The sequence below is a fragment of the Numenius arquata genome, chromosome Z (assembly GCF_964106895.1).
Source record: "Numenius arquata chromosome Z, bNumArq3.hap1.1, whole genome shotgun sequence".
NCBI lineage: Eukaryota > Metazoa > Chordata > Aves > Charadriiformes > Scolopacidae > Numenius > Numenius arquata.
The window spans coordinates 196,264-220,663 of record NC_133616.1 but is presented as its reverse complement, the minus strand read 5'-3'; the positions used below and the strand labels follow the sequence as shown (position 1 = coordinate 220,663).

General features: G+C 45.1%; 1 protein-coding gene across 1 annotated transcript; it reads right to left on the bottom strand.

The window, feature by feature from the left end:
* Positions 1-278: 278 nt before the first annotated feature.
* Positions 279-23,830, bottom strand: LOC141477289 (alpha-protein kinase 2-like). The gene is made up of 10 exons (XM_074166392.1): positions 22,106-23,830; positions 14,157-17,040; positions 11,205-11,352; positions 9,584-9,711; positions 9,449-9,484; positions 7,768-8,042; positions 7,558-7,646; positions 6,320-6,537; positions 5,723-5,771; positions 279-1,037 (listed from the first exon to the last, which is right to left on the bottom strand). The coding sequence occupies exons 1-10, from the start codon at positions 23,486-23,488 to the stop codon at positions 803-805; spliced, it is 5,445 nt and encodes a 1,814-aa protein (XP_074022493.1). The 5' UTR covers positions 23,489-23,830; the 3' UTR covers positions 279-802.
* Positions 23,831-24,400: the final 570 nt, after the last annotated feature.

Sequence of the window (24,400 nt, the reverse complement as noted above, 5' to 3'; positions counted from 1 at the left end):
TACTGAAACACCCTTTGCACCTCATGGTGTATTTCAGATGGTGGCTGTTTGGTCCACCAGTGGAGGCAGACTCCAAACCCCCATCCTACGACAGGATGGGTGCAAGCACAACAGTACCGTACCGTGCTGCGGGGTTAAGTGTAGGCTCAAGGAAGCTTGTGTGGAGAGCAAGGAACTCCATGGAGAATCGCACAAGCTGCCCATCTACAAGCTGATGGCGTCGCTTTGTGAGACCTTAAAGACAGCAGCTAATTTTGTGAGGGCGGAAGACAGATATGCCCGATCATGAATGGCTTTGTCTTGTATTAAAAGACATGAAAGTGGGAGAAAAAGATACAAGAATAGGATTAGAGTGGGATTACAATATGGAAAAATCTGGGAAAGAAAACAATTTCTCTATAGCAGCCTGAGCAACAAAACTGTGCAAAACTTTCACTAAGTGGCATCTGACATATATTGCTGTTCACGTAGCAGCTGAACCCAGAGGGTCACAGGCGCAGACACACGGCAGGGAAGATGTTCTCCAGTGGCCTGTGGTACACCCTGTGTCCGAGACTCCAAATGTGCAGGTACCAATGCAGAGAGGGGTTGTGAGACAATCCAGGCAGATGCATTAGCTTGTCTCCGAAACCTCAGCCAGGTGTGAAATCGCAGGTACCGAGGCCAGAGAATCAACTCCTTCCTTTGTTGCTGGCACCAGCACCAGGATGACTTCAAAAGGCAAAAGACTGAAGTTATCCCCCAGCAGGTCATCGGTGCCTGTCTCTTCGAGAGGAGTTCTCACAGGATGGGACAGCGCAGCTCAGTGCTCAGAGGAAATGAAGCCTCGAGGGTCTCTGCCTTTCTTGGGCACCACTTTCTTTACCATTGATGGGTTTGGTAGATTTTTGCTTTTCAGGGATGTTGCTTTCCTCTGTTTCTGATGAGCGGTTCGGAGAGATTGCAGCCCCAGCATCTCACAGTACTTATTGCACTGGTGGAGGGCTCTGAACTGCTCAATGAAGGAAATGGAGCAGTTGCCTTTAAAACCTTTGTATCTGTAGCAACAAAGAAAAAAAAAAAAAAGCCAAATGGGATTTCAAGATTCATTTTCAGCACGGGGAGGCAGAGCACGACTGTTCACTCACAAGCAACTTGAAAACATTAAGCAAGTCTCTTCCACCCATGCTGTTCGAAAAGCATCCAAACACGTACGTAAGTTCTCTGTGACACTTCTACCTCACCCTGGGCTGGACTGAAAGATCTCACGCACCTTTGCTCCATCCCTGGAAACATTCCAGGACAGGCTGGACGGGGCTCTGAGCAACCTGCTCTAGTTGAAGATATCCCTGCTCATGGAAGCAGAGGTTGGACCAGATGGGCTTTAAAGGCCCCCTCCCACCCAAACTACTCTATGCTTCTCTGATTCTGTGACTGTAAGGAGCCAAGCCTCTCAGGGAAGAAGGATGTAAGGAAGAGACGGAAGGAAGTTCTTGCGAACCCTCACAGTTCCCAAGCCACCACCACCACATCTCCCACTGCTACTTATAAACAGCCAGATGAACCCCAAAGGATTAACAGGTTTTGGTTTTTTTCCTCTCCTCTCCAAGTAATTATGTGCTTGTTTACCCAAAGGAAGTTTAAGAGGCTGCCATTGTTACTTCAGGGCTATACCTGGAGCTCAGCAAGACAATCAACTGTTCCCTCGCTGCTTTGGAAAAATAACAGACTTGAGACTTTCTACAGCTCCTTGACCAGAGCCATCAGGTCCGTGCTCCAGACACTGCAGCAGGACATGAGTTCCACAGGCAGAAACGTGCCTGTGCTCAGCAAGAAAATCTCTTCATATCAGGCACTGATCCTGACTCCAGAAAGCGGTTAAAGCAGAGCAATGTGCTGTCAGCAGAGAGCAATAACTGAGACCAAAATACTCTGATTAATTCATCATAATTTTCAGACTCTGGTCTGAACCCCCCGCTTCCGCAGCAGGGCTGACGGAGGGGCTGCAGGGCTCCCGCCCTTCGTGTAGGTCTGTTCTGGCAGAAACATTATGGTAAGGCACCTCCAGGGCTATCAACTGGTGAGAAGTGTCACTGCACCCACTGCTGGCTCCTGCAGTTTGTGGCTGCAGAATGACCACTCTCGCTTTCTCTTGCCCTCGCTTTCTGTTTTGTCCTGGGGAGCCATTTTGTTGCAGCTGAAGAAAATTTCTTCATCTGTTTTTCTCTCATGCTATAAAATTCTGATAATACTCATTGCTTTGCGGAAATAATCTTGGAAGGAAAGAAAGAGTTGAGCTAAAAAAAAAAAAATCCACTTTTCTCATGAAGTAAATAGAAGTCTGTCAACTTGGCTTTCCTTTCTGTATGTGGCGTTTCTCACTTCCCTAGGTCTTTGAAGGAACATCTCAACAAAAAGCAGAAAGAGCAGCATTTGCTCAGATGACAGTTTGAGTAAGAGACTTTAATGAATAACTGAATGCTCTGCTGACTAGCTTTCGAATTCAACAAATGCCAGAAATATTTGCAGTGAAAGTAAGAGCATAAATATCTTGTGAACAAGAGACAGAGCGTTTATATTAAAACTACACAATTATTTTAATTTTACTAGCTGTGCTCCTAAATCAAGCCATCCCCATTTCCCTTCTCTTAAAATCAGAGGTTTGCCTTTGTTCTCGTGGCTGCGGACGCGGCGTGGGTGACACTCGGTGTTGGTTTTGGGAGGTGAGAGGCGAGGAGGAGCCGCGTTGGGCTCTGCAGGGCACAGACAGCCCCGGGAGCTGCTGAACAACCAACCCCCAGACGCGAGGCCACGGTTCTGCGCCCGAGCTCTCCCAGAGGCGCCTGTTTGTCAGTCACCGCCTCCAGAGCCCCTTGTGCGCTTCCTCGTGCATCCTGTGTCCGAACAGACCACGGCTCTGCTGCCACCTGGCAGGACCCAGGAGCTTAACCCAAACCACTCTGTGCTGTTTAGAGCTGGGAGGGGTGCTCCTCCAGGGAATGGCTTCTAAATCACAGGGCCCCATTGTGCCCGTGTGTTCTGTGCTCAGGAACACCAAACTATCCACCATCCCAAGCCTTGAAAAATACAAACCTGTTATTTTGCACAGCACGTGCTGTTGATTCACTGACTCAATGACTGATAAACGAAACCCAGACAGAATTCCACCTCCCAAAAAACTTGACAGCTGGGGGTTGGCCCTAACCAGATCTTCCTTACATCAGCAGGGGGAATGTTGGATTTGTCCCCAGGCTTAAACTCCCCAATGCCCCTTGTTGCCATGTTGAGCAAAACTGAATTTGCCAATGCCCTGAAATCAGACAGATTTTCGGATCCACATTTGGCAAAGAGCACTCCTGGTCACCACCGTGACCGTGCGTCACTGTGTTCCCAACTCCTTCATCTTTGTGTTTGCCGGGCTCAGATAAATACCCGGGCACCTGGACACCGCTCCTCAGCTGCCTCACTGGCTGCACGGAGCAGCCAGTCACCGTCTTGTATCATTTTTGTTTGCCTTGGCCACAGAACCTACTAAGCGCTTATTTAAAGGACTGATTGCCTGGCTCTGGTGCACCCCAGCGGCTACATTAATAATCCTTCCCAGGCCTCTCGGTTTGTAGTTGGGCTTCGCCCTCTACTGACAGACAGCGCAGTGCGGCTGCTTCCACGATTCAGATAAATCACCCTCTGCTCCGGGCGCCTTTGGCTCCCAACTCCCTGGTAAAGCGGACACAGGAAGGAGAAAGACCAGAGTCACTTTGCAGTGTTAATTGTTGGGAACATCAATCTCTCCACGGGCTCCACAGGAAAGAGGGGAAAGATAAAGACAAAGGACACGTAAATGGTCACCCAGAAATGTTTGTTCAGAGTTGGAATGTGAGTCTGGACCCCCCCCCCCCCAAAAAAAAAATCATTAAGAGGAACAAGCCATGTTGACTATAGGTACAAAATTTGAATATATGCTGTTTGCTCTGCTTGGTTTACAAGAAACACTGGGGGATAAAGAGTGACCATGAATAATTCATGCCAGCTGCCATATTGGCTTTTGCAAATTCATCACTAAGAGTTTCCCTAGGACAGATGAGTTGAAAGCTTGACTGTTCTATGGTCATGGAGGGGTGGGGTGCAGAGATGGATTCTTTTTTTCAGGGTTTTTTCCCCCTGATCACAAATTTAATCTTAGCGTGAAACTAGAATTGTATTTAATTTACATTCCAACCAGGAACAATATGCCTGTTTTTCCATTCATCAGGGATCACAGAAGCATTTCCCAAGGATATTTTTCATTTGCCTTGGTGTGACGGGCCCAGGCTTAGGAGAATTGGCAGCAGAGGAGCTCTCTGTCACCAGTGAGGTCATTACCTCTGCCAAGAGTACTTGAGGAAACTATAGGAATTTCTATAGGCAATTATACCAAAAATCAGGTTTGTATCTTCTCTAACAGTGCAGTTAAAATAATGACAGTATCATACTATATTTTTTAGTTAAGTAGGGCTATGTATGTTCTCCCCAACACGTGAGACAAACAGTCTCTCACCAGCGTGGCTGCACACCACCAAAACCAGCAACAGCCAGGAATACCGATGAATTCTGTGCACTTGTTTGTTTCCCCCATCCAGGCTCATGGAATTAAACATCAAGCTACAGATACTAATGCAGAGGGGTCCTTTCCGGGAAAGGAGCATGGAAGAAAAATACAGGACCAGGAAAAATCCATTGTCTTATAGCAGTATCATTAGCTAAACGACAAACAAAATGACACTCAACATTTTCAAGAGGTTGTTCATGAAAGGAAATTATATTCCCTTATATATGACTGAGGTGACCCTTACTACAGCTTGCATTGCATATTCATTTTCTCCCTTCACCTTCCTCTTCCCTAGTCCTACACTTGTCTTTATAGGAGTGATTTCCCACAGGGGGCTGGACAATAACATCCATTAAAGCATTTCTATAAATCTTCTGGTTTCAGAAAACGGCGTTGCCTCAATAAAATTTTTATACTAGGATGATGTAACTTCATTTCAACTGATTTCCCTTTGGATCCACAGCTAAAAGAGTAAATCAATGTAAATTCTGAATGGATACCAGCCTGCAAATGTTAAGGACTTCCCCAGAACATTCTGGGGTCAAATTTTTAATAATTTAAAATATGTTGTGATGTTTTTTTCCCATACCGTGAGTATACAGACAAACTCCAGTTTTGTATCAAGACTGAATACATGTGTTTGGATCTGTTTTTTTCTATCAGTTTCTCAAAAAGGAATACGAATTTAAAGCATAGGTGACAGGCTTGCACACCCTTGCACACCCATCCCCTCTCCCTTTCCATCAGCCAGCTGGTTTGAATGCCTGCCGACACTGCCCAGTGGTATGGCTCTTTTGGCTCGTGGTTTAAATAGAGGCTTTCATTAACAGAGACTTAAGAGAAGTGGAAGAAAGTTAAAACATTAAAGGCCTGTATCTTTACACACATGCTGCTGTCTCCCAAAAAGACCCCAAACCATTGCAAAACTACTAGGAAACAAGCCTCTTTAAATATTATGAACAGATCTTTTGTTATAGCTCAGAATTATTGCTTTTGAGAGAGAAGGGAGAGAGATACCACCAACTCCCTTAATACATTTTATTTCATACACAGCAAGAAGAAATTTCCAGTGGACCAACCCCCAACACATTTACCCTGTGAAGAGATCGATGTGTAAAGCAAAACCATGCTGTTGAGAGATCATTTTTCACTCACCCTTTGGCCAGTGTTGCTATGCCAACGTCAGTTAACTTCATTCCTACACCTACAAGGCACCAAGGAAACAGAGAGCTTATGTTACACCAGAATTTCTAGGAATATCTTCAGATTCAAGAGCACCATATATAGAGGCATTGAATGTTATTTATTGATTCATGGGTTTAATTTTAATTATTTGTCACCATTTTTTCAAATAATTTTAAAGTACCCCAATTAAAAATAGGATGTTTGTGGCCTGTAACATTAATTCATTACTTTCTGTTCCCTAGTGTAACACACACACAAATAAATACAGTGCACTTAAACCAGGCTAGAAAATAAAACATCCCAACTCTCTCTCCTCTCTTTTATTGTGATGTGCATGAGATGCTGTATAAAACATCCCAGGGCACTGCCTGCATCCGGAGAAGACTCTGCCCATTACCAGGTGTGGAAGGAGCACATCCAGTGTTGCCAAGGGGACGCAGAAGGCCAAGAATAACACTGCTCAGAAATGAGTCTCTGGAAGTTCTGCAGTTGCGGGGACTGACCGTGAGTGGCCACCAGTCAGTATCCCAGGAAAGCCACTCTATCGTCCCCACTCAGAGAACTCACCCTGCAGGTCAGTGACAAGCAAGCTCCCGTTGGTCTTCTCGTACACCCAGTGCTGGAAGGTGCAACACTTCTGCCCAGCCTCCGAGTCCCTTCTCAGGAAATTCACCTCCTTCCCATCCCTGACAGAGTATTTCACAAACTCCCCAACCAGTTCCTCCTCCACTGTTGCGTAGGGGATGTTATTAGCAGGGCGATGAACAAGGAAAATAGGAATGATCCTGAAATCAAGGGATAAGAACTAATAAACCCCAGAGAATTCTGTCAATGAAGGAGCAAGAAACAGACAAAGTGGCCAGTGATCTCAGAGAGTGAATGCACAGCCCAAGACCTGTGTACGTGGATGATTTCTCAGACTAGACTTGCTCTATTTATCTTACAAAACGTTGTGGGGAATATATCCTCTTTTAAATACAAGTTTGGTCTCACCCAGGCTGGCTAGAAGAAAGGAATCTAGCCTTAAAATTTTGAAATTAAGAAGCAAACCAAAAGCAGATGCACGTTATGTCTTTTTGCTCCTATCTGCTGTCTTCCAGCCAATCGTTCAGAATAAAGCACCAGATCTGAACCTTCCATGTGCCTGCTATTTGCGTCAGACTTCGAGTGTTTGTAGGGTCCATGCTCTCTCTCATATCAAACTAGAGGTTATATCCCGTGCCCAGAGAAATCTCTCCAACACAAATTTTACCAAGAGCAATATATTTCCAGAAAAGCAGCTGACTTGAACAAATATTTCCCCTAAAAGATTTCACTGCCATCTCCATCGCTGTTTCTAATCCTGAAAAGGTGGCTTTAAGGAATCATTCCAGAGGTTGTGCTTTAAGTGGCCCTTTTTTTCAGGGAATTGGTGCAGCTGAGCAGATCTCGTGTCACCTAAACTGAGGTGGAGATTTAGCTGCTGGCAAGCACGCAGGTCTTATCCTTGAAGCGAGGCAGATGGAGTTTCAACAATCCATTGCAAATTCAACTCTGCACAGTATCCTGACACTGGAACAGCAAATCCTTTGAAAAAGATCTATTACCAAATCTTCAGGGAGCCACTTCCCAGCCTCAGAGGCAGAGCTGAACCTGTACTGAGCTACTCGGCTGATGTGCACATACTTGGGAAACGGAAAACTGCTCAAATGAAATAAACCAGTCCTTGGGAAAACCTAGAATCAGAGCTGAGCTTTCTGGTTTAAGCCTCTCTTTATGCATATAGGCATACGTGTGCATGTATATAAAAATATATATGTACTCACTCTGGTACTTCCCCAAAGCCTTCCAGGGGCTCAGCTTCAGCTGCATATATCTTCGCATACTCTCTTGCGGTATTTTGGACGTAGCATTCCTGTATTACAAACAGATATGCCTGTGGAATATCGCTCCAAACATTTAACAGATCACCTGTGTGAATACTTGCAAGACAGCTTTCCCCACAGTGCCTGCTCATGACGGGCAGGGAAGCTCACCTGCAGTGCCAGTTTGTAGTTCTTCTGGACTAGGTCGTCCTGACTCTTGGTCCCATACGTGATGGCGTTGTGCACTTTGAGAACACAGGGGTGGCCAGGACCGAACACCGGCACGAGGCCCTGCATCACCTTACTCCGGAAGGCTTTCCGGTGCATGCCTTCACCAAAGTGAAGCTCTTCAGTGGCTATTATTCCATGCAGGTTCCCACCAAAATAGCTCTCACTGATGAAATCTTCTCGGAACATGAGCTGCATGAATTCGATTTCTTCGACACCTAAAACACAACACCATGTTGTTCTGCACAACATCCTTCTACAGTCACGGGGAGAGGGGTGGGCATGGGAGAGGAAAGGCGTCTTTCCGTGGAGTAGTAAAGAAAATGCTCAATGGAAACAGAATACACGGCCTCACTTGTGTCAATATGGGGTTGGGACCGGGCTTGGGACCTGTAATGTCTAAAGCCATGGAGAAAGCGGCAGGTCAGGTTCATAAGGAGAGAATACAGAGTGTAGCACACACAAAAAACAGAGGTAAAGATCACAAAAGCTAATAGTTTTTCTAAAAAAAACTATTGGGGGAGTTGTAAACTGGAGCCTCAAATGAATGTGAAGTCAATCAAGCTGACTGAGAACTAAAGCGGCATCGAGGTAATACAGAGATCCTGCCAACTCCGGTTTTTGGGGAGCCAGAGACAGTAACACAGCGAACGTGCAGCAGTGTATGTAGATAGGAATTTAGAAGTAGAGCACAGCTCGAGCAGAACACATTCTCCTGAAGCCAGCCTGTCTTGTCAGAAAAGTCAGAATTTGCTGGTACAACCAGAGCTTGTTTTAGATTTCAGCTTGGAATCTTTTCAGGGAAGGTCTGTGCCAACACGCTCATAGAGGCACTCTGCCGAAAGAGATCTCAGCCCTTATCCATGGAAACACGCCTTTCCCAGTCCCAAGCACATTCCCTACAGCAGCTCCGGAGCTGCAGACAGGCATGTTAAATAAAGTTTGTTTATTGCTAGAATTAGAAGGCTCCTTAACTCCACCTAAAATTCTCTGATGGTTAAAGTTATACAGTGCTGTTACATGAAAAGTCCTGTCTTTATCGTAACAAGGAGCTACATGTTCACTTTTATTCTTCTAGAAAAAGAAGGAGAAATCAATTGGCTGAATGAAGTACCTGATTAGTACAGTGTGTTCAGCGATGATAGACCAATTTGCAATGCACTATCTTTAGCTGCAGCACAGCAAGACATATGCTGGGCGATTAACCACAAGTTAACATATGGGGAAAGCATTCCAAATCCTCCTGCCCCTCTTTCTCTCGGAGTGAAGTTACACAGCAGGTGACCTGCAAAGCCCATGTGTTCCAACACCACTGGCAAGTTTTTCTGCCAGGAGAGCTCTGGGTGCTCTGTGTGTGTCTGTACGACGCAATGTAATGTGGTTTCACTGTGTGTGAAACACCACTGCGTCCCGCTAACGAGAAGTTACAGAGTGAAGTGCAAACCAGTAGCTTGTCACGGCGGGTACTCCATCACCCTGCGCAAACCATCCCATCCTACGTGAGTTTCCCAAGGGAAAACTGTCAAAATGTCTCAGTCTGATCTATTTTTCAGTCCTTTGTTCTATTTGGAAATCAGAAGGGACAAAGATTGGAGCACACATTCAAGAAGATGCGTGTACTTACCTTCCCAGTTCTGAAAACTTGAGAGATGTTCCAATACTACAAGGAAACAAAGAAACAGATTTCATAGTAAAAAAAAAAATGAATGGAAACTGCCATTGTCATTATTATTAATCAAAATTATAAACTGGGATTTACCTTCAGAGGTCAGATTGAACTCAGCAGTCACCTTTCCATACACATTATTCAAGCAGCAATAATACATTCCCTGGTCTTTGTTACTGGCTTTAGCTATTGCCAAAGAGACGGGAGAGTCATCCTGGGCACTGTAACAGAATATGTTCATTTTCCACGTTAATACTTTTAAAAGATCTTTCCTGATTATTCCACATATCCCTCGTTCTGTCCCTGGAATTTCTGTCCCTCACTGTAAAGGCCGATTCAAACATGACGCAAGTAAAGTAGATGCAAGTAAAATATTTAATTTTACTGGACTTAGAAGCATTCAGCCTGTTATGTGTTTCACAACAGATGACTCTACTGCACTCTGAGAGAACAGGACCTCAATCAAATCCAAAAATAATTAAATCACACGGAAAGGCATTCTAATATTCCTATCAATATCATGGCCAAAATATAAAGTATGGATATTTCAAAGCCCAAAATGTTGTGTGCCGTCCCTCAATATTGACCCCTCACTCAGCTTTCTCTGCTCCCTTGCTTTCCCAAGGCAGGTGTGTGCTCCCGGTGGTGTGTGTCCCTCCACAAGCGGCTCAAGGGCAGAAGGTGTTCACAGGGGTGCAGTGACACATGAGTGCAGCTCCAGCACTCGCAGACCCCAGCTGGCTCTGGAAGCAATAAACTACACCCAAACAGCGCTGTGCCGGGGTGAACAGTCCTCTTAGACCGTGAAGGTTTCCACATGAACCACAGTGGGTGTCCATGGCAGTCTTTATCAGCAAACCAGACAATCTCTGCAGGGGTGATGGACATCTGGCTATTGTGTTTTAAAGCTTTTGTGAAGTTAATTAGTGAAGGTGTGGACTTTTTTGTTGGCAACATGAAATTTCATGATACTTTGGCACACTGGAGAACTGTCTTTATTCAACAATAGATTTTAAATTAAATCACTTAGTATAAGTAACAGTTTTAAACTGGAAGAGGGGAGATTTAGATGAGCTATTGGGAAGAAATTCTTTGCTGTGAGGGCGGTGAGAGCCTGGCCCAGGTTGCCCAGAGAAGCTGTGGCTGCCCCATCCCTGGAGGGGTTCAAGGCCAAGTTGGATGGGGCTTCGAGCAACCTGGTCTGGTGGAAGGTGTCCCTGCCCAGGGCAGAAGGGTGGGAACGAGATGATCTTTAAGGTCCTTTCCAACCATCTTCAACTGGATCTGGCTCTCAACCTGTTCAACCCCCGGTCTGTATTGATGCTGCGGAACGACCACAGTGAGCTGGACAGTGCCTGTGAGTTGTTCCAGCAGTTCTCTTCCTTCACACCAGGCCAGGCAGCCTCCCACATAAACCCAGGGTGTTTATGTTGCTTGGCTGGGTGCTGAGGCTCAAACTTCATCTGATCTTTTACAGTAGGGGGAAGTTGGATGAGACTGGTTATGAACAGGCTGGGAGGCATTACTGGTGATGGAATGCAAAGTACGGCCGGTAGTAACGCACTGTGTGAAGATATGCTTCTTAATTACCCTGTTTAAACTTAGGTTTTGTACCTATCGCCCTAATTCTCTTTATGGGTACAAGAGTGAATCACTGGCATATTTCCCCAAAAGCTATTTACAAACTACCAGTCCTTCGGAAACGTCCACTCACCTTCTCTGCAGTCGAGCGAGTAACTTGGAATCTTTAGTCCACGTGATGATGGAGTCACCATGAATGTCCCCAAATTGACAGCACAGCTTAATATTTCCGGAGCAGTCAGGGAACAGCTCTGCTTGGATCTTCTTCAGCAGCTTGGGAGCTTGAAACAGAAGAGCCACAACTTAGGATTAGAAGATAATGATATTGTTTTGGCATTTTCAAGGAATCCCAGAATGACTTGCAGATGTTAAAGAGTACGAATCTGACAACACTGGTAAATAACTATGATTTCTTGTGATGCAGCAACCAAGGCTTTGAAATACGGAGGTTTTAAAAGACTGATTCAGTACCCCACACAGTCAATGGAAACATTTTCAATGCAAAGACATTTTGAATTTATGGAACAGGACCCAAAGGATGTTCTAGCCTGAAAAGGCATCGACATAAAAGAACTTATTAATGAAAATACATTCTCTCTGACTAAAGGACCAGCTGGTTTTATCAGTAAAAAGAGACACCACAAAGGTACAGCATACCATATGGTTACACAATGAGAATTCATATTAACTGAATACTTGTAACCAGCAGATTTTTTTAACTCATCACAGCCTCTGAGAGAAAGACTGTAAGTCCAGGAGATGCTCCAAGGTGTTCTTGGAAACTACCTAAAACACACTGCCAGGATAAGACTCTGCAAGATGCAGCGACGGCACCACTTCCTTTAAACCACTGCTGGAAGGAAGAACCCACACGTAGTGGTCAGATTTGGAAATGTCAGTAGCTTTTGCTTCCCTCTCCAGTTTCAAAGGATTAATTTCCTGCCTCTACAGAAAGTCCACACCTTCCCAGCCCCAGGGCACGGCTCTTCGCTAAACCTTGCCCATCACGCAGAAGAAATCCCAGAGTCACTCAGGTCACAGAACAAGAGTGCTCTGCTCAGCCTGGAGCAGCTCCCAACAACCTGCTCTCTGCTCAGACCTGTTTACTGGCCCACAGAACACTCCGGCACCTCCTGCACGTGGGCACAGCCTGAACAGGAGGATGAAGGGCACTTGGAAAGAAAAGGAATCAACATATACTTAGGGAAAGGTTTTGGGACTGTGAGACATCCCTGCTGGATGTAAGGGATGTACAATGCAAGATGTTATGTTTCCTACTGTGTTGATTCTGTACTGCTGCACTCGGAATGAGCTGGCAGAACCCATCTCCCTCAGGGATCCCATTCCAGTGGTCTGACTTTCCCCACCTAATGCCACATCCAACTTGAAGGGTCAGGCACCTGGAATTCACTGCTATGTTTAACTTGTAGGCACTTAAGTCCTTAGGCCTAAGAATCTTGCTGAATCAGGGCTAAAGTGACGCAGACAGTATGTGACAAAACTGTAAATAGAACTAACGGCTCCAGGTTCCCTGCCCGAACCACAGAGTCGTCCCTCCTGCAGCTGAAAATAATACAAAAGAGAACACTGGGAACAAACCAGACTAACCAGACCAACCTTCCCATAGCGCTGGGCAAAGGGCCACACAACAAAGCACCAACATATACTCACTTCAGTCTAGACGAAAGCAGACTACAAGCAGGTTAAGAAAATTCAGTCTTATCTGATTCAAGCCTGAATGTTTAAAACATTTTTCAAGCATAGCCTCAGGTACATGGGCAAAGACCAGGGATTTCTCAGGAACTGAAGTTTGCTTCCTCTGCTTTGAAGGAACGTGTCTCTCCTCCCACACATTGGGTTTCACTGAATTTCACTGAATTTTTTAGAGTTGGAAGGGACCGTATAGATCATCTAGTCCAACCCCCCTGCTGAAGCAGGATTGCTTAGAGAATGCTACTCAGGACTGCATCCAGGCGGGTCTTGAAAATCTCCAAAGAAGGGGACTCCACAACCTCCCTGGGCAGCCTGTTCCAGGGCTCTGGCACCCTCACCGTGAAGAAATTCTTTCTCATATTCGAGTGGAACCTCTTATGTTCCAACTTGTGCCCGTTGCCCCGCGTCCTCATCCTCATTTTCTGGCAAAAGACACATGTTCGAACAGAGAGAAGTTTGAGGTTTTTTAAATGCGATTGGAAAAGCAGAACTCTCACCAGACCGCACTGTAACTACAGTCTCTGAAGAGCTTCATACTTGTGTAACTTACCTTCAGTCACTGTTCAGTCTTGCTCTGATCTATTAAATTATTTTATGATGTGAACATGAAACATAACGTCAGAAGGTAAAAATAAAACCTTGGTCCTTGCAAAGTGTCCATAGGAAGCACAAACACCTCACCTCTCTGGCTGTTAACACTATTGCTACTCCTCTCTGCAGTTGGTTTTACCTGTTAGCAGCCGCCTAGAGACCGGCAGCAACCTGATCCCATTTCAGTTCTCTCTCTCTGTGGCAGTTTAACATTGCTAATTTCAGCGTCATTGATGACCAACAGTTGTGAAAAGGAACACAGAACCAGCCATCAGTCATCAGACAGGACTGCAAAGCACGATGTTTATCAGTGGCACCCTACTAATAACAATACCAGTCATAAAACCATTTGGTAACCCAATTGCATTTGCAGAAGCACAACTGGGACCAGAGCCCTGCAGGAACAGGACACCATGCAAGTGCTGGGCCCACAGTTACTCTACTGTGTGTAGTTCTGTGCTGCCATTAGGCTACAAATCCCTGCAAAGTTCCTTCAAGAGACAAATGGAGAAGTAACTATTTCAAACAGGTTAAAAAGCTCATAAATGATATACATTTGCCAGCTAGGCAAAGGGTGTTAGGGAGGGTTCAGCTCCGTGCCGCGGGCACAGCACCAGTTTCTAAGTTCACAGAATGGGAAATTGAAGTTGGTGAGGGCAGGACACCTTTAGCTGACGTGATTCAGGCTAAAGGAGGTTTGCAGTGTATTTCACGAATTTGAATTTCATACTGTAGCCAGAATGGTGGGAAAGGACAGAAATGAGAATCAGTTTTCTCTTACCTTTGCTATCCTTTTTCAAAATGAGTTTCCTTTGCTCTTTTCTGTCTTCTTTATGCATCACACCCGCCTCACTCTTCACAGAGGTTTTCACAGCGCGGGCATCCTGCCTGGCACTGCCGCCTTCCTCCAGGCGGGGCTTTTTTGACAGCATTGCTGGTGGCAATTTCTTCTTAGCTCCTGGAGCAAAAAGCCCACTTTTTGCTGTGCCTTGTTTACACTTGCTGGGGTCAGACCCAGCAGCGGTTGGTGATGGCTGGCAGGATTCTGACCCTCCTTGATTTCTCAGCCTCTCCGCATTGACTGGGAAGGGACCGTGTGTGGCCAGCGCTAAGGAGAATGGCTGAGTTCTGCTGCAGAGCGGCTGCTCTTGAAAATACTGCTTGTTCCCTGAGCCAACTGATGGCAAATTAACTAAACCTCTTACTACGCTCTCTGATGTAATGACTTCTTCGTCTTTATCATACTCCATAGACTTCATTGAATTACCAGCCTCAGCCAGCTTGCTGGAAGAGAGAAAGTCAGGACAGGATTGCTCAGTGCTAATATTCATCGTCTGTCTCTGAGCCTCAGAGCTAATTAAACTGTGCAAAGGAGGCTCTGTTTCAGCTTCATCTGGGTTATATTCAATAGCTCTTTGAATCTCTTGTTTATTTTCACACCGAACTGCTTCTTCCTTGTCTTCTTCGGGTACCCTACGGAACTGACCTTGCAATGCTTTACACAAAGTTTCCAGCGTACTCACATTTCCATCTCCGTTGAGGGCAGTTTGTGTGGATTCAGTCTTTACCTGACTTCCTGTGCCAGGACAGCCCATTGCTGATGTACTGGTGAGAAGGACCTCTGACTGGTGTTCCGGTGTGAAGAACAGTAATGGTTCTTCTACAGCCCATTGCTGGACACCTAAGTGGTCACTGGTATCTCTACAGTCCTCACTTGCTGCGCTGTGGTTCTCATTCAGAGCCTTTCTAGGCAGTGGGGTACGCACTGGTGTTACACTTCCAGATGCACACGTCTGATGTTCTGAAGAATCTGGTTTTAACTCTTCATCAGGCTTAAAGGTGCTGTCAATAAAAACTACGTGGTGTTCTGATGTGTTTTGAGGGGAAACTGCAGGCTGACTCTCTGAAACATGAGTAAGTTCTGAGTCAGGGGAAGTTCCAGACCTTTGTGCATCACCTCTGCACGTCTCTCTCTGCTCTTCTCCTGCTTGAGATGGTTCATACCCGGGCGCTTCTACGGAGAAATCTCTTACAAATGGATCCTCCCAAGAGGGAGTGAATGCCACTTCTTGTTTTTCTGTTTCTGTCAGTTGGCCTATATTTTGGAGTAGATTCTTATGTGTTACAGTTTCGGGAGTCTTAATTAAATCAGGCAATTGCATTAGGTAACCACATTTCTGTGCATTAGAAACAACCTGAGAAACTTGACAGTCATTATTTTTTGAAAGATGGTAACTGTCAGAATTAAGGTAATTTTGTGCATTCAAGTCTGAGTGATTTCCTTTTTCTTGTAAATTCTCTTCACAACTTTTATGTATGGTGTTTACAGAAGAGCATTCTTCATGTGTAAATTGATTGGTATTTTCACTGGGGAAAATGTCTTTCTCTACAGGGAAATCAGCCAGTTCTTTTTTTGCTGGATAACAGTCTCTAAAAATACACCCTTTACCAGGTACAGACTCGTTTATCAAGGGTATGTTGTGCTCTGTATGAAGCAATTGCCCAACCATCCCGTGTGACTTATCTGACAGGTGAACAGGGTTTTCTTTGTCACACGCTAAACTCCTGCTCTGAGCATGTTTAGATCTCTGCAGAGAATCCACATCACCTGTTTGTGAAGCATTATTAACAGCACCCTTTCCTTCCCAAGCAACAGCCATCTGAATGGATCCAGCGCGGTCCATCAGTGTTGGATTCGGCTTGTGCTCCAAGCGCCCCCCTGGATTTAAGATGATACTATTTGCTGAAACACAAATGGATGGTGCTTCCGTTTTATTTCCAGCGCTGGGATCCAGACACACACCATCTGTTTCTACCACTTGTGCGAGACAAGCGTTTCCCAAGGATGCACTGTTACACTCTTCATCTGCTTTAAGAAGGGTATCAGAAACACCGTAGTCTTCTCCCTCTGCCCCTTGCCTACCAGCTGGCGGTGTGACGGGTTCCTGCTCCCCTGTCACAGCTACTGGCCAACGATGCGCAGAACAGTTCTCCTGTACAGAGTTCAACTCTGTCACTTCGACACCCCTCGGCCTCATTTCTAAACTTGTGATCCCCTGGTTTTCAAAGGGGATTTGATATTCTGAGTCATCTTCATGGAGAAGTTTCCACAGCTTGTCATGCACTGCAGATATATCAGCATCTCCTTTGCACCCAGGTTCTCCAGATTCCAAGACTGACTCAGGATTATCTTGAGGCAGAGATTCCTCACATGAGAGACGAGAGAGAAGATCTGTGTCGTTGCTGTTGTGTGAGTCACGGCTGTAGCTCTGCTCTGCCTCCCCTGGCTCATCGCAGAGCCGTGCAGAGGAGAGAACAGCACATAAACATTCCTGTTTATCAGGAACGGAGTGCGTGTCCCATAAAGGGAAAGGTGAAACGTCTTTCTCTGATTTGTTGCCATCACTCGTAATCTTAATTCCTTGTTCACAGAAGACTCGTTGGTGACAACTTTCTTTCATATCGCAAAGCGTATGGTGTTGAACATAACTCTGTAAATTTGCATTTTTTGCCTGTAATGTCTGTTCAGTACAGAGCATTCCTGAAGCTGGAGGGATGGCTCCTGCATTCTCACGAGTCATGCATATGCCTTCTTTTTCCATTTCAGGCTCCAGACACAGTCTCTCACAATTCTGGGGAAAGATTTCAAGAGTACCGCCTTCATTCTACAAAGAAGAAAAAAAGGCAAAGGTATTTAAAAATTAGAATTGTTGCTTGATACAGGCCTGAACTAGAGTCCTGCATTGAAATGTACCTAACTTTTTATTTTCTTTTTTTTTTTTTTAAGTATTTGTCAACAGTGAAGTTTCTGACTTGTAGCTATCAACCTAATGGACTGAAATCAAACTCCTGGATCTTATAGCCTTGACCTCTGGTAAGTTTCAGATCTGGATCCAAATGCTGAGGAATGTAAAATTTAATCAAGATGCAGATCAGTAACTGACACAGTCCAGCTTGCTAAAACCAGAAAAAATAAAATAGAATAAAATAACCAAAACAAAACAGTCGTGTCTATGCCTTTTGCTGACAGCCGGAATGTCCCCCATCCTTCTGCAATTACCACATAATCCAAACCGTTGCGTTTCTGGAACTACCCAGACTAGATTTTCTGGAGCTTGCCTTCCCCTTTGCTTCCACCACAGGCATTGCTCTCTCAGGTTTCCCAAAGATGCTTTCTTAGTACCTATCAGTCCAGAGAAGTCTCAGAGAACGCTGCCCACGCCTGCCCTGCTGTGTGCTTCACAGCGAGACTGCAACCAAAAAACAAACACCTCCAGGCAAGTTTTAAGCCGTCTTCAAAATTTGTCTTTGGTCACCCCTGGGCCCTTGAGGTGACAAGTCCCACTTCAGAAGGAAGCACCAGAGATCACTCCAGATCCTGCCTCTGCCCAAGCGGTAACGAATCACTCAGTGTAAAGCGCATTCAGCCCTCCTCCAGCACTGCAGCCTCAGGGGTACTGCTGGGGAAACTGGGGCCGGAGATGAAAATCCAGATCCCTCCCGTAGCTCTTTTGTTCTTCTATAGGTAAATATCCCAAATTGTCACTTTATGTAGAAACAATCCATTCCTCAATTAAACTAAGCCAAACTGAACTTAATTTATGCAAAGAGCACAGACCTTATTAAACAGAACAACTGGCTGATGTTTGGGCTCGCGTGGGATGGAGAAAGTGCTGCCATCTGCCTGGCACACAAAATCTGTTCAGCTGTTCACCATTCCCCTCAGAACTGAGCTTTCACACTTAAATGCTTGTCCTGGAGCCCCTGCAAAGCTCTTTTCTCCAGGATTTTCTCTGGTCCTCTTCAGCACTAAATCCGTTCCATGGAGGAGATGAGCACGCTTCATTCATAGCAATCACAGAAGGAGAAGCCTACAATTTTTTACTAGACAAAAATACATTGTTTCCTAAATGAATTATGCTTTAAGCATTCGGTTACCATTCATTTGCCAGGACAATCTATAGAAGTAGAGGGCAATTTCACAGTCAACCTTTGAAAAAAATACTAACTTTCAACTAGGCATTAACAGGTTATACAACATGGACCTCATGAATTAGTTTAAAAACACCAATATTTGTAGATAGTTTTAATTTTTTAGCTTTTATCCAGCCACAAACTCAACTTCATAACTGTTTTGGGGGTTTTTTTCCCATGTAAATCCCAGTTCCATAGAAATCATAGAAATCATAGAATGACTAGAGTTGGAAAGGACCTTAAAGATCATCTAGTTCCAACCCCCCTGCCATGGGCAGGGACACCTCTCACTAGAGCAGGTTGCTCAAAGCCCCATCCAGCCTGGCCTTGAACACTTCCAGGGATGGGGCATCCACAACTTCCCTGGGCAACCTGTTCCAGTGCCTCACCACCCTCACTGTAAAGAATTTCTTCCTTATATCTAACCTAAATCTCTTCTCTTCCAATTTAAAACCATTGCCCCTTGTCCTGTCACCACTCTTCCTGACAAAGAGTCCCTCTTCAGCTCTTCTGTAGGCTCCCTTCAGGTATTGATAGGCTGTTATAAGGTCTCCCCGGAGCCTTCTCTTCTCCAGGCTGAACAACCCCAGCTCTCTCAGTCTGTCATGTTATGTGTTAGTTATGTGTTAACTTCTAATGATATGCTGGATGGCTGAAGTTAACGACTGTGACCCGTAATGGGTGATCCCTCTGGGTTACAGCGGAGCTGGACACGTGCAGTGAGCGCTGGCACGCACATTACTCAGAGAGGCCATTCTGAAAAGATGCGAGTATTGTTAATTAGTGAAGGATGTGTAATGAAGGAATTCCCGTGAGCTGCTGTGTGCTCAGGAAGAGGCCAGGGCTGCTCAGACACTCAGTTCCTGGTTTCCATAAGTGCGTGGTAAAAGGATTACCGGCTGTAGTAAATATTGCTGCAAAAGCCACCCACTTCAGCTGCCATTCCTTTCATCCTCTCTGTTTCTCCATTCAGCTTGAGTAGATGTGGAGCTGACTACAAACTGTGGACAATGGGGAAGGAAGAGATATAGAAAATGTTTGTCAATGACTTTAGCTGCTGTCCCCACCCCAACACCACGCAGTTGCCACCACACTGTCCTTCAAAACTCCTTGGCCAGTGTGTACTTACTGAGAACCCTGAGCTGAGGAACCTCAGTGCCTCAGCTGCGGTCCCCTCTGACTCCCAGCGCCCTGGGCTCCTGCTCAAGCCTGCTCTGCAGGAGAAGATGCCAGTCTCTAGGCCTTTTGAGTTTAAACACCACCATCTCTCAAGTCAAGGGGGTATGAGCCTGGACGCGTCTCTACAGTCAGGTCCAGTTCTCAGTTGTTCTGAGCATTTAGTCTCAGCCTAGTGCTCCTTCTGCCACTTCCACTTCCCCCTCAAACCTCTGGAAAGCAGAGCCGATTTTCCTGTTCCTTACAGCCACAGCAGCCTCAGGCACAGCTTTTGCTAGAACCTGTGGAATTCTTGCTACATGTTAGGCATATAATTGGTCAGTCCCTGCCTGCTGCTGGTATGAAACTCAGAACAGACAGCTCTCTCACACCCCCTGTACCTGGCAGGCCACATGGGCCCTGCAATTTGGGAGTGACACCAGTGCCTTGTGCCGAGGGTGGTGGCTGAGCACTGAACAGAGAGCGTCTCTAGAACGACATGCTCCCAGCTCGAACCTCCTGGCTCTCTGTCCAGTATGTAATGCCATACGGCTGGCACAGCTGGCTTCTAGGACCTGTTACTAATTAAGCTGCTTTGAAGCATGAAATAAATAAAGAATTTCACCTGGGGCTAGACCATGAGGTCGCAAGAGAAATCAGGAGCCTCCCACCTTGACTGTCTAATGGAAGAAGTCACCCAGAAGAGCAGCTGCTGCACAGACAGCCTGCAAAGGTTGTCCCAGCCACAGGCAGCTTGGCACAAAGGGGAAGTGTAAATCCCTGCGTAATTAGTGCTGTGCTCTGTGGCTGCCATGTCCCTCTCACAGACCTGATTCACCACATGGAGAGGGAAAATACAAGGCCCTCCAAAGGCGGTCAGCTGTGGGTTTTGTGAAGAGCCCCTCACCTTGCTCCTGGCAGAGCCGTCTCAAACGCCAGGCTCCAGCTGATACCAGGGGGCACTTTCACACCAACCTGTGCACAGCAGTGGGAGGCTGATTCTCTCCTGCCTGTCTTAGGTTACACAGGCAGATTCCTGAGCAGTTTCTGGCTCGCTATTTAGGAGCTGTGAGAAGCTGCCCACGCTCTCCTTGTGCGAGAGAGAGTAGTTTCCAGATGGGATGCTTTTGTTTGGCTCATTTTCAAGATCACATAATTTTGAACCTGCACCTAAATTTCACCTTCATTCATGCATATTTAAAACCAGGGATTTGGTTCGCGCTCATCTCTAGCCCTTTTGTGTACCCCGATACTTCTCTCCTACTTCATTTTTATCTAATGTAAAGTTTTAGTCACAAAGAGAAGTACATGCTGACTGCAGGTAGCAAGCAACTAACCAGCCAATCTGGAATCTGGCCACAGCACTTACAGAACCATAACAGCTGCTCCTTGAGAAGAGGGTTCCTGGATTTAAATTATTCTACTGCACTTGAAAAAATAAAAAAGAAAGAATGCCTCTTGCAGACCACGGTAATACTTTCTGTCAAGAAATTCTCAGTGGGTTAATTTCAAAAGGGGGTATATTCCCCATCATAAGAACATCATGCGCTGGTAAAATGTGATTGGAATTTCATGTACTATAAAACCAGAGAAACCTACGGATGTTTTTCAGGCAGAAGAATTCAGTGATTTTTGAGTGCTGAAGACACCCCAGTGGTGAGATAAAGTCCATCTACTACCCAGAACTGGGAGAGATTTTTACTTAAATAATATAGATGAAGAAAAGTATGTGGCACACAGAAAAAGCCTGTGTTTGTTTGTCATAAATGTTTTTTCTCTGCAATTAGCTATGGACCTTCAAATCAGTGAAGTCAGTGATAATACGATTATTCATTATTTAATACTCATGTGTATATATATATATCTTCAGTCTCTACTACGTGGAATAAAAAGTATGATCCGATTCTCCCACTTACAAAAACTGGCAGAGCATCATATCAGTCTGTACAACCATACTGATTTCCCTGCTTGATTTCCTGCCAACAGCACAAAATATGAAAGTACACAGACAGTACCACTTTGGGGGTTTTATTTTTAATTGTTTTTTACATTTCTACTGGAATACCTGACTCTTCCATTGTTTTATTTTAAAAGCAAAGCTCCATTTACCTCCATAACACGAACTCTCTGGATTAAACTCCCCTCCTTGTTATAAATTCAGAGAAAACTCCCGTTGATTTGTTTCAGATTTCCAGCACCATAAGTGGGTGACAACTTTGTTGAGTATAAACTGAAAAGAAAGTAAATCAAAACATTCTCTGCTCACAATAGGCATTTCAGAAACTCTCTAGGTTGAAAGACCCATTCCTCAGTAAGACCTGTGCAATAGCCCAGGTATCGGATTTCCCTGCCCAGCTGTCCAGAGCCCCATTAGTGACTCTCACTATTGCCAGTCTCACTCTATAATTAGCACAGCTTATGGTTTATTTGGGCCTTTTTCAAAACCAGATTTCCTTCCCAGCCGTAGCTGTCATTCAGAAGTACATGAATAGTACCTTCCAAAGTAATTTACATTTTACATTATTTTGTGACAAATAGGAACAAAATGCATTCAAATCAGCAGAGCAGCTCTTTCCATTAAACGATAAAGACTCTACTTACCCTGAGTGAGACGTTTTCGTTTGGCACCTGATCTTGCTCAGCCAGGCCCCAAATCCTTTTCCTCTCCCAGTGACAGTCTTTATCTGCCCCTTCTGCGTGACACAAGCCAGTCTGCATTCGCAGGCTTGCTGTCTCCTCAGGGAGCGGGGCTGAAAGGACGCCTTCCTGCCTGGGACACAGAGCACTGCATTCCCTGACCTCCGCTGCAGCCTGGAAGGATTGCCCTATGTTACTGACGTATCTGCACAGCTCTCTAGGGTTTAACAGCTTGAAAAGGTTTCTTCTCAGACTTTCTGTTAAGGTACAGACAGCATGTCTTGCGTTTTCCTCTGGCAAGTTTCTTCCCCCCTCCTCCAGCAGCGAAGAGTCTTCACCCAGCAAGTCCTTGTTCGTCCTGGTTTCTGTCACCTTCTCTGAAGCCTGATCTGTCACAGAAGCACCTATGCCACCAGTAGCGGAGTCCACCTCAGCACATACATTATCCTTGTTCTTTGATTCTTCAGCTGAGAAACCTGCAGCTGAGTGGCCACTTCCATTGTTTTCCTCTTCAGTCCTGTGATGGTCATTTTCAATGGCTGCAGATGCAACGGGCACTTCATACTTCTCTTTGTCTTTCAAACTGGAACTTTTATCTCGGTGCTGTCCAAGGGTGAGAGTCATCTCTGCCTGCGGAGTTGACTGGCTGTACATAGAGGGGTCTCTCCTTACATTTACTCCTTTGAGTTTTGAGTGATGACCACAGAAGCCAATGGTGGTATCCATAGGCGTAGTGTTATCTGACACTCGGAACAGACAAGGCATTTCACCAAGGAAGTAAGCACACCCATCACAATCCTTACTCAGTTTTAAATCATCTTCATCATCACTTTCTAATAAAAACTGTAATTTCTTTTCCCAGATTTCATTTTCATGTGCTGTCAGCACATCTGAACATTCAAAATACTCCAGGTCATCATCAGAAAAGTCATCACTTACATTTGGAATTTTCTCTGCATAAATCTCCAGAAGAGTGGCAGGATTTTCAGAATCATCCTTCACAAAACCATTGTGATTTATTGGGAGAGTATCTGCCTGCTCACTGAACACGGTATTCATGTTTAGAGCTCTACCGAGCCCAGTCCTTTTACATGCCTGGACGTCTGCCAGAGACTCACCAGAGACAGACTCTTCCGTGCAAAGGCAGCAGTTGTCTGTGTGGTCAGTGATCACATCTGAAGGGCAGGAATCCACCTGTCCGCCACAGGATTGCTCTGCTCTTCCAGCACTGACACCCACCAAACTCTGAAAATTAACCAGGTCAGCACCATTTTCTGAAAAATCCCTTAGGCAGGAAATATTTTCCCAAGTTTTAAATACATTTTTTACATCCGTGTTGTCTTCCATGTTAGGCAAGTGTTTGTGGAATTTCTCACATGGGGGGACAAATACTTCTGCTCTTCTGAGCTTCTCAAGCAGTAAATCGCTGACTTTTGAAGAGTTAGAATCTGGTGAATTTAAGATGTGGTCACCCTCACAGGGGTAACTCTTGCATTGTGCAAACTGTTTCTGGGTCTGTTCATTTCACCCTGAAGTTTCCCACACTGTTATTTCGATCAGCAACAAATTCTGGGAAGTTTTGCTTTTTGTATCTGATTTCAGTTTTACAAAAGTTGAGCTCCGGGTCATTCTAGCTGTCACACTGCTTCCAGCTCCTGTCCAATAAAGCGCAGATCTTGCCCTGGGCACCTGCAAATAAAGGAAACCCAAAGTTTAAAATTACTTCTAAAACAGGTATACATATTTTCTAAAAGGTGGTCAATTGACACGTAGTTGCAAGCACTTCAAAAAAAGCAAAATCATCATTTAAAAATCAAGATCAAACATTCAAGCAGTAACTACAGCCCAGCTCTCTGTGCAATGGCACTTACTGGAAACACACTAACTGTCTGGGGGGGTCTGTGCTAGGTAAACAAACTCCTACAGCTGCCTGCACCTACACATAGCAGCACAAAATAGGCTTTAGCACAGTCATTTAGACGTTTCTCATTGCAAATAGTAACTTGCAGACAATGTACATTTCCACAGGTGCATGATTTCTACAGGTACCTGCTATTTTGGTAGTCACATGGGCACAATAGTGGGCCATTCCTTGAGTTGGCATCATACGGACATAAATTCCAAAATCTGTTTGTAGAAATACCTGGAACAATGAGTCTGGTCAGATTTTATAGTTTAGTACAGTTTATAGATTTTATATGGCTATTTCTGTCTGAAGCAATTCTGTTATATGTTGGCTTGATGTTTGTGATTTCTGTG

Excerpts from the sequence above, each read along its gene's own strand:
- LOC141477289 (XM_074166392.1), bottom strand. The coding sequence starts at position 23,488 with ATGGAAGACAACACGGATGTAAAAAATGTATTTAAAACTTGGGAAAAT. Across the intron at positions 9,712-11,204 it reads CTCGCTCGACTGCAGAGAAG|TGCCCAGGATGACTCTCCCG; the intron begins GTGAGTGGACGT and ends ATTCTGTTACAG. Across the intron at positions 6,538-7,557 it reads GGCTTTGGGGAAGTACCAGA|GATCATTCCTATTTTCCTTG; the intron begins GTGAGTACATAT and ends CCTTGATTTCAG.